We start from the raw sequence: 10,000 nt of genomic DNA, 5'->3' as shown, positions 1-10,000 counted from the left end.
CATTATACTGTATATACTTTATATGGACAAAGAATTGGGACACCACTTCTAATTATTTAATCCACGTGTTTCAGCCATAACAGTTGCTAGCAGGTGTAATAAATTAGTCATAAAAAGGAAATGACATGCTTATAACGCTGCAGCAACAGTTTAGGGAAGGTCCTTTCCTGTTCCAGCATGAGCGAGCTCTATAAAGATGTGAAGAAAAGCTGGACGGAGCCCTGAGCTCAGCCTCACTCAACAGCTCTGGGATGAACCGGAACACTTTAATATTTTAATACCATTTGGGTTTTTTTTAAAATGGGATGTCTAGCATGGTCAGATGTCCAAATACTTTTGACCATATAGTGTATAATGTGTATTATATAGGACATATGAGTAAACAAACAATTCATTCTTCCATCAGTATTTGAGAGCTGAGCTGTGCAGATATCACACATGTAGAGAAAGCAGGTGTTGGGCTAAAATCTAACCTATTAAATCCAACCACTAGTTGCCCCACTTCCGTGCTGGCCGTAAAAGACACAGACTAGCACTTGGCCCCTCCGGCCCCTCCATCACGTGTGAGGTCTCTGGTTCTCTTGTTACACCAGGCTGAGGTGGATTCTTACAGAGAGCTGTACCACCGATGGGGGATCAAGCTGTGGGCAATGTGTTCCATCACTATTCGTGCTGACACCCGACCGGACACATTTTATCTTGCTTTGACTATGAGGAGAAAAACTGTCAGATCCTAGAACTCTGCAGTAGTGAGTCCTGTACCACCTTAGTGCCCGTTATGCTGAATTCTGCACCCTGATTGTCAGATGCATCCAAAACGAACAGCAAAACCTTTATGCCTTTAAATAATTTAGATTTTAAACTGGTAAACTATCAGAACAGAGGATTTAGTGTGTGTGTGTGTGTGTGTGTGTGAAGCGTGTACAGGGGGAAGAGAAAGCTCCAGTGGGACCGTGGCTGCTGGCTCTGTTTGTGTTTGTGGTGTGCGGCTCAGGTGAGTTACACGTCATCTTCATCTTCAGTACCAGCTTCATTTCCAAAACAGTTTTGTGTTTAGTGTGGGGTGTTTAGTTCTGGGTGGATCCTGTAGTGTGGGGTGTTTAGTTCTGGGTGGATCCTGTAGTGTGGGGTGTTTAGTTCTGGGTGGATCCTGTAGTGTGGGGTGTTTAGTTCTGGGTGGATCCTGTAGTGTGGGGTGTTTAGTTCTGGGTGGATCATGTAGTGTGGGGTGTTTAGTTCTGGGTGGATCCTGTAGTGTGGGGTGTTTAGTTCTGGGTGGATCCTGTAGTGTGGGGTGTTTAGTTCTGGGTGGATCATGTAGTGTGGGGTGTTTAGTTCTGGGTGGATCCTGTAGTGTGGGGTGTTTAGTTCTGGGTGGATCCTGTAGTGTGGGGTGTTTAGTTCTGGGTGGATCCTGTAGTGTGGGGTGTTTAGTTCTGGGTGGATCATGTAGTGTGGGGTGTTTAGTTCTGGGTGGATCCTGTAGTGTGGGGTGTTTAGTTCTGGGTGGATCCTGTAGTGTGGGGTGTTTAGTTCTGGGTGGATCCTGTAGTGTGGGGTGTTTAGTTCTGCGAGAGCTTCACTTTATTTTGAGCTGTTTTTGTGAAACTCACGTATTTACATGTTTCACAAATCAGCAGCTCGTTTACATAAATGTAAAGCTGAGAGGAAAAAGTGAAACGTCGTGTTGTTTACAGTGTTGGAACCCTCGGTCCTGCTGCGTCCCTTCATTTCATCTACACTGTTTACACTGCAAACACCATTAATCCACTTTATACTGTTTTATTTATCTAGATTTATGTTTATTATATCTTCCTAATAATATTTATAAGATTTTATTCATGAGGCATTTTCAAAATACTCAAGGACTCAAAACAGCACAGAAATAAACAGACAACAAACAAGTAAAAATGAAGGAAATAATAATAATAATAACAATGCTGAGGCAATTTAAAATGACCCGTCAGGAAATATGGAAAAGGTGAATCTGTTCTAGTTCCTTTTATTCAATAATCTATAATCCGTTCATGTTTTCCCTCAATCACTTTTAATTCTCCAGTAACGACTGTAGACAAGCAGCTTCATCTGATGATGCTCCCACCACCATACTTCACTGTGGTTCCGTGTTATTGGGATTGTATGTGACCCTCCTTTCTCCACACATGAGCAGTAATAAATCCCCACAGTTCTGTTCCTCATTTGAGGGTTTATAAGAAGTCAATCAGATTCTTTTTAAAGAACAAACGGTTTCATGTTGCAGTTAAAAAGGGGCTGAAAATGTTGAGATGTTTGAACTGGAGGGAGACGGACGGACGATCTAAACTGGAAACGAACCAGTACACACTGACGACTCTACATGTTCTCCCAGTGTCCGCGTGGGTATCCTCCGGGTGCTCCGGTTTCCTCCCACAGTCTAAAGACGTGCAAGTGAGGTGAACTGGAGACACTAAATTGTCCATGACTGTGTTTGATATACCCTGTGAACTGATGAATCTTGTGTGATGAGTGACTCCCGTTCCTGTCATGAATGTAACCACAGTGTAAAACATCACGTTACAATCCCAATAAACAAACAAACAAACTGACGACTCTATCAGGGTTCCAGTAGTGTGTGTACTTATACTGGTGTGTGTTTGTACTGGTGAAAGATTCAGTGAATCATTTGTCTGATATTTGATTCTCAGTTTTTACTGTTGCGACCCTCCTATTGATCCGTGCCTGGGACCTGCACTGAGGGTGCACTGAGATGCCCTCCTCCCACCCCCTCCCATGTACCGTTTGTATTTGTGAGCCTCGCCTGGGATTCGAACCCCAGGACTCAGGCAGTGCTGCTACCATCAGCAGTAATAATAACATTAACTACTTCTATCTGTCTCTCTCTCTCTGTGACTCTCTCTCAGCCATATTTCAGATCATCCAGAGTATCCGACAGGGAATGTGAGGTGTTACTATGTGCTCACCTGTGTACCTGTGAAGCCCCTCCCACGGCACTGCAGCCAGCCAATCAGGAGCTGGGATGAAGCTCCTGTGTGAAGAGTTACAGTCTGATCTCCCTCTGTACACTGGATGTCCCGTGTGTGTGTGTGTGTGTGTGTGTGTGTGTGTGTGTTTGAGAGAGATTGAGACACTATGCAATAATTTTATAGCAGTAAATAAAGTATTTTTATGTACAGCGGTGTGTCCGGGCGTGGTCACTGTCTCCTGTTTCCTTCACCTGCTGCATTATTTCATGATCTGGACCCCTGAGCTCTAAATGAGTGGGTAACATCACCACTCTGATTCCTCACATCAGATCTGTGCTGTGGGACGATGGTTGGAACCGTGGACAATGCAGTGGACTAGTGATCAGAAGGACATTGGTTTAAGCCCCACCATTACCAAGTTTTTACTGTTGGGCCCTTGAACAAGGTGCTTCACCTAAATGCTCACACTTGTAAGTTTATTGGATAAACACGTCTGCTTAATATCATTTATCTAAATGGAGCCTCATGGTTTTACTGGTAGCGTTTACTTACATAAAGCGTCTGGAATGTTGAGTAGAAAGCAAAGTTCGGTCCAGATTTTACACACTAATGTCACGTTCTTCTCCAAAGTCTGATCAAAATTCACACAGCACGTACAACTGGTAAAAATGTCCAATCCACCTACTAGTCTCCAGGCGCTAACACGGTCGTTAACGTTCCTCAGGAACTGGTGGTCAGCAGAGTGATGCAGCTATGGTGAAAAACAAAACAAATACAAAAGATTGGACACGTTCTAAACCACCACAGAGCAACATCGTTTCCACAGCAATATTAAGTTTAAAGTAGCTTGTTTGCTGGATGTTTGATTGTTAATTTTAGCCCAACAATAGATAAATTAAAACATGGCTAACAGTCTTGGTGATGCTGCTGATTTTGGTTTAGTCTAAGCAGCCTATAGAACAGAGGTTCGAGTTTGAGCAGTGAATTCTCTGCATCTGAAACCACTGTTTTATGTTTCTGTGTTTATGTTAATGATTTTTTGCTACATGGGTGAATAAAGAGGTGAGAATTTAACATTCTTCTGCTGTAATGAAAAACACATTCTGAATTGTTTTGTGTGCCTGATGTTCCACATCAAAAAATTCATTCAACAGAGAAGATCTGTGATTATCACTGTGGTAAAAGAATTGTACCTGGTACTTACACAATTCTTCCTAAATTATATTTATTAATGACATTTCTTTATTAAAGCCTCATTAGCTTCATCATTTTATATCCTCAGTAAGATGATTGAATGTGTGTATGATTGGTTGGTGTTGGCACAAGTGTTGTTTTAAATGTTATTACCCTCTCTATTCCTTATGGAAACTCTTAACCTGAGTTCTAAATCATCAAAATAGAACTTAGAGTTGATAAAGTACTGACGTTACGACTGAAGGTTGTTTAAACGTGCCACAAAATTTTTATGTTTATTAAATATGAGTATGAAACACCGTTTGTACAATAATGTTATTTACATCTTAATAAGCATGTTATACTGTGAGGTTTGTTTCCTGTGTTGGTTTGTTTTAACAGTAAAAGTAATAGTTTCTACTATACTAATAAACCTCACAAAGTCACTAGACTGTTATCTAATCTAAAAACTGCTAATGCACACATTTCAAATGATGCTACATTTTAAACTGAATAGGTTCATGTATTGCAGTTATAAGGGGTGTGTGTGTGTGTGTGTGTGTGTGTGTGTGTGTGTGTTCTGTTTGATCGTTTGATTTCATGCACCCTGGTTTATAGATCAGGTAGAAAATGTGCAGTTTTATGATGGAATAATAAACAGAACTGAGGGTGTGCTTTTTCACGGTGCCGTGTGTGTGTGAGAGAGAGAGAGAGAGAGAGAGTGTGTGTGTGTGTGTGAGAGAGAGAGAGAGAGTGTGTGTGTGTGTGTGTGAGAGAGAGAGAGAGAGAGTGTGTGTGTGTGTGTGTGAGAGAGAGAGAGTGTGTGTGTGTGTGTGAGAGAGAGTGTGTGTGTGTGTGTGTGTGTGTGAGAGAGTGTGTGTGTGTGAGAGAGAGTGTGTGTGTGTGTGTGTGTGAGAGAGTGTGTGTGTGTGAGAGAGAGTGTGTGTGTGTGTGTGTGTGTGTTGGTAATTACGTCACAAGTCGTTCCCCACAACATGGCGGCTGTGTGTGAGTGAGGAGGCGGAAGGTAGGAGCTTCACTCATTATTCTCTCTTTATTTCTTTAACTTTGATTTTCTCGGTTTTCTCTCCATCGTTCCGGTTCGGTTCCGGTTCGGTTCTGGTTCGGTCGGTAGCGCTGTAGGTCTCGGTCCATCCCGCTGTTCTGTACACACATACTGCTGGTGTTTATGTGCTGTTACAGTCAGGTTCGAACCCAATCCGCACCACCTACTGCAGCACAGGCTCTATATCATTACATCTATATCATTATTACTGCTGTATAAGCCTGGAGCAGGTGTGTTATACACTGTAACACCTGCAGTGGTGTTAACAGGCCTGTTATAACACTGCTCTGTATGTAATACTGATGTTATACACTGTGTTTAGTGTAGGTAGTGTAAACTGTGTGGTGTTTAGGTTGTGTGTAGTGTTTACTGTATAATTTTTAGTGTGTATGATATTCATAGTGTTTAATGTGAGTACATTTTACTGCATGGTGTTTAGTGTGTGTACCATGTGTGTAGAGTTTATTGTGTTGTATGTGGTGTTTGTGAAGTGTTTACAGAATAGCGTTTATGGCGTTGGGTGTGTAGTGTGTGTTGTCATTACTATGTAGTGTTTAGGGTGTGTCGTGTTTAGTGTGTGAACCGTTTACTGTATAGTATTTAGTGTGTATGGTGTTTTGTATGGGTGGTGTTTAGTGTGTGCAGTACTTGGTGTGCTTGGGTATAGTGTGTGTGGTGTGTAGTGTTTACTGTAGTATTTAGAGTGTGTAGTGTTTACTGTATAATGTTTAGTATGTATTTTTTACTGCACGGTGTTTAGTGTGATGTGTGTGTGTGTTTGGGGATTATGTGATGTTTATAGTGTTTAATGTGTTTGGATATATGGTGTTTACAGTGTTTAATGTGTGCAGTATTTAGTGTTTGTGATGTTTCTGTTCAGTGTCCATGGTGTGTGAATGTAGTGTGTGAACCATTTACGGTGCAGTGTTTAGCGTGTATGGTGTTTATGTTTTGTATGGGTGGTGTTTAGTGTGTGCAGTACTTGGTGTTTTTGGGTATAGTGTGATGTTTATAGTGTTTAGTGTATTTGAATATAGGGTGTGTGGTGTTTATAGTGTTTAGTGTGTGTGATGTTTGTTTTTGAATAGTGTGTGTGTGTGTGGTGTGTGGTGTGTGTGTGTGGTTAGTGTCTATGGTGTGTGAATATAGTGAGTGAACTGTTTACTGTGCAGTGTTTAGCGTGTATGGTGTTTATAGTGTTTTGTATGGGTGGTGTTTAGTGTGTGCAGTACTTGGTGTTTTTGGGTATAGTGTGATGTTTATAGTGTTTAGTGCATTTCGATATAGGGTGTGTGATGTTTCTGTTTTTGAATATAGTGTGTGTGTGTGTGTTTAGTGTCTATGGTGTTTGAATATAGTGTATGGTGTTTATAGTGTTTATGGAATAGTGTTTATTCTGTATGCACCATGTCAAAGCAGTTCTATGAACATGACGGTGTGTTCAGTACATCAGTGGCCTCCTCAGTCACCAGATCTGAATCCAGTAGATCACTCTTAGTTTATGGTGGATCAGGAGATTTGGAGAATGTGCAGCTGTTCACTCACACTTACAGAGCCATAAATTATTTGGACACCTGACCGTGAGCTTGTTCAGATTAATTTAGGAAAAAAATGATAAACTTTATGGTGTTAAGTAGTTGTGTAGCTTTGATATAAAAAACTATCATATCCGTGCTGGTTTATTTACACATCATTTTACCTCAGAGAGGCGGTTTATGCTAAGCTAACATATTTATATGTGATTCAAAGGGTTCCTGATAAAGTGAAGCGTTCGGTTTAGCGTCTCGGTTTGCTTCGATTCAAAGAGTCGATTCCAGAATACTAAGGAATGAGTATGAATAGTTGGTTCAAGCTTTGGAATCGATTCCTTGATTTAAAAAGAATTGCGTTGTGGCTTCTCACTGATTTTTAAAAACATTTTACAGTGTTTCCTAAAAATGCAGCGAATATTATAAAATACAACAATAATAATTAAATAATGCCAAAGCTAAAGCGTTTAAATAACCTCAAATGGTTCTCTGAAGAGATTAAGTTATTATAAATAATCAGCAACGTTAATTCATCTGCTTTTAACTATTTAATTTACACTCACGGCTACATAATCAATTTATTCTAGATGTTTTAGTTTAGTTCAGAAAACTGATGAGTTTACTGGCGTTAGTTTGTTAATCGGACATAAATTTACCTCAGAGGATGGACTATGCTAAGCTAACTTTATTTCTATGAGATGCAATTGCCTTTGATACAGCATCTCTGTGAAAATCAAAGCCGGGAACCGAATTTTGGACTCGATTCCGATTTGTTATACTACTTTACAGTAGTTATTATTTAGTTTGACTCTGAAGCTTTGGAGTTGATTCTACGCATGCAAATAGATTCGGTTGAAAGTCGCTCCCTGAAGACGTTGCAGATCCGGCTGACTATCATCTTTTGCCTTCAAACAGCAGTAATTATAAAATATTTACTTCAGGAAATATTGTAAAATATAATATTTGTGTCAGAAAATATCTTTAAATAATCCAACTTTACCTCAGCTGAAGCGTGTTTGAGGTTTAAATCACCTGAGGAGTTCACGGAGAATGAGGTAATGTGCAGCATTAGCTCAGTTAGCAGGTAACGTTCATTTATCTGCTGTTAAATATTTAATTTACACCAATAACAACAATACCATCATTAGCTGATTATTATGTTTATAATGTATACAAATTTGTAGAGATTAGTTTTTGCTATATCGTATTTATGTTATCAGATGTATAATACATTACTATAATCATATTTTATGCAGTGGTGGCTCTGTTGGGCCCCTGAGCAAGGCCCTTAACCCTCATCAATTTCTTGCACTGTAATTGATTACAATTGTAAGTCTGTCTAGATAAAAGGCATCTGCCTTTTAAATGCCACAATGTGAATGTTTATTGATGGATTATGGGCCTCCATACTGAGTTTAGAGCACACAGTTCATTATTAAACTGTTCTTAGTGTAAATAAATGAAATATAAAATTACTAACTGTCATCGGTCGACGGTTAAAAGTATAAACACATCACTGTGTTTTACATCAACGTTACTATAGTAAATATAAATCAGTGAAACGTAGTGAAGGTGGCATTGATGTAGAAGAGTACTATGAACTAGAACATTCAGAATGTAGATTTTAGTGAACAGTTCCAAGTGCTAACTAAAGCATGCTAATGAATAATGGATTCAGACCCCTTGACTTTTTTTTTGTTGTTGCAGATTTGATTTTAATTTATATGTAAATAATCACTATTTGTTACCATCAGGCTACATTCAATCACACAGAATGACAACGTGAAAACTGAACAGTTTGGGCAGAACATAAAGGCCCATGTCTGGTGAAAATGACCTGGCTCATACATGGTCAGTGAAGCATGGTGGTGGCAGCATCATGTATGGCAGGGACAGGGAGACTGATAAGAATTGAGGGACGGCTGAATGCAGGAATATAATGATTCACTGTAGCATGCATGAATACTGAGGGAGGGCGAGGGACGGGGTAACGGTGAGAGAGTCCGAATTCTGAATTTTCACCAACAATCATTGCTTACTTAGTCATTGTTTAATCAATTAATTATCAACATGTAGTTAATATACTGTAGAAAGAACGCTGTTGCTGATTGGCTGTTGGGTCTGGTGGTGATGATGTCATTGTGTTTGTGAAGTTGTGTGTTTTTCACTCGAACAACCGCACAAAATGAATGATTAATTATTCTCTCTCTCTATAGTATCCATGGCAACTGTGTGATTACAGCCTTCACACGCTTATATAATAACAGCATTGTGTGTGTGTGTGTGTGTGTGTGTGTGTGTGTGTGTGTGTGTGTGTTTCAGTGTACCAGTTTGCGACTATGTGACCGCCCCCTGCAGGCTGGACAGAGTGAGTGTATCTCACCATGAATAAGGACACCACCACTGAGTCCGGTGAGACACACACACTCACAAACACATGCTCCAGTACCTTAACATGTCTGTCAGTGATTTATACTGTGTGTGTGTGTGTGTGTGTGTGTGTTACAGAGAATAACAGTCAGATGAAGGTGTTTTTGCCCAATAAGTTGTTGGAGTGTTTGCCTCACACAAGCACACTCCCTAAAGAAAGACTCCGCTGGAACACCAACGAGGTTTGTTTATGTAGATGTGTGTGTGTGTGTGTGTGTGTGTGTGTGTGTGTGTGTGTGTGTGTAAGTATGTAGTCAGTCTAAACTCTCTTTCATACCCAGTCAGACCAGTATGACATCCAAGCATCAGTCTGAACTCATCATGTAAATTATCAGCAGTCAGATCAGTAACTCTGTGTGTGTGTGTGTGTGTGTGTGTGTGTGTGTGTGTGTGTGTGTGTGTGTGTGTGTTACAGGAAATCGCGTCCTTCCTGATCTCGTTTGACAGACATGAAGAATGGCTCTCCTGCACCCTGAAGACCAGGTACAACTACACAGTTATTACACATCAGCTCTGTGTGTGGATGACGATCAGTCGATGGTGGACACGCTATGAGAGGAACCAGTTCATTAGAAAAGACAATGTAAAAATGTAAAAGAGGAAAAGGAAGGCCAGCAACAAGATAGGTGGATGAAATTTTAATAATTAATGAGCCTGAAAATCCAAACAGTAGAAAAGATGTTCTGGAGATACACGGTTCATACGGTCACCACGAGTCAGAATAACAACAACAATAATAATAATAATATTTATACTAGGAGTAATAATAATGAAGTATTAATACTGTGAATATTAATACTAATAAAGAATATTAATACAATAAGTTATAATAATAATAA

At 39.9% G+C, this 10,000-nt stretch overlaps 2 protein-coding genes and 1 long non-coding RNA gene across 7 annotated transcripts in view; 2 read left to right on the top strand and 1 right to left on the bottom strand.

The window, feature by feature from the left end:
- The window catches only part of zgc:85858 (uncharacterized protein LOC405879 homolog), a 3,588-nt gene extending 416 nt beyond the window's left edge, over positions 1–3,172 (top strand). Inside the window, exons 2-3 of the mRNA XM_063015417.1 lie at positions 919–994; positions 2,901–3,172. Of these exons, the coding sequence (XP_062871487.1) occupies positions 919–994; positions 2,901–2,941 (117 nt within the window). The 3' untranslated portion in view covers positions 2,942–3,172. The remainder of the gene's footprint in view (positions 1–918; positions 995–2,900) is intronic.
- A 3-nt stretch (positions 3,173–3,175) lies between these two features.
- Positions 3,176–7,792, bottom strand: LOC134333440 (uncharacterized). Its single transcript, XR_010015381.1, has 3 exons — positions 7,732–7,792; positions 5,110–5,300; positions 3,176–3,714 (listed from the first exon to the last, which is right to left on the bottom strand). It is a non-coding gene; the product is annotated as an uncharacterized LOC134333440 (long non-coding RNA).
- camta2 (calmodulin binding transcription activator 2) overlaps positions 4,890–10,000 on the top strand; it is a 41,076-nt gene continuing 35,965 nt past the window's right edge. For 4 of the 5 annotated variants that reach the window (XM_063015334.1, XM_063015332.1, XM_063015337.1 and 1 more), the window contains exons 1-5: positions 7,575–7,648; positions 7,737–7,786; positions 9,054–9,143; positions 9,240–9,343; positions 9,577–9,644. In XM_063015334.1, coding sequence (XP_062871404.1) covers positions 9,116–9,143; positions 9,240–9,343; positions 9,577–9,644 — 200 coding nt within the window. In that variant the 5' untranslated portion in view covers positions 7,575–7,648; positions 7,737–7,786; positions 9,054–9,115. Of the gene's footprint in view, positions 5,164–7,574; positions 7,649–7,736; positions 7,787–9,053; positions 9,144–9,239; positions 9,344–9,576; positions 9,645–10,000 lie in introns of those variants that run through there. The other variant, XM_063015333.1, reaches the window with a different exon arrangement.

Source organism: Trichomycterus rosablanca, chromosome 19 (assembly GCF_030014385.1).
Source record: "Trichomycterus rosablanca isolate fTriRos1 chromosome 19, fTriRos1.hap1, whole genome shotgun sequence".
Taxonomy (NCBI): domain Eukaryota; kingdom Metazoa; phylum Chordata; class Actinopteri; order Siluriformes; family Trichomycteridae; genus Trichomycterus; species Trichomycterus rosablanca.
Note: the sequence above shows the minus strand (reverse complement) of the source record. Positions and strands in the feature narration are given on the sequence as shown.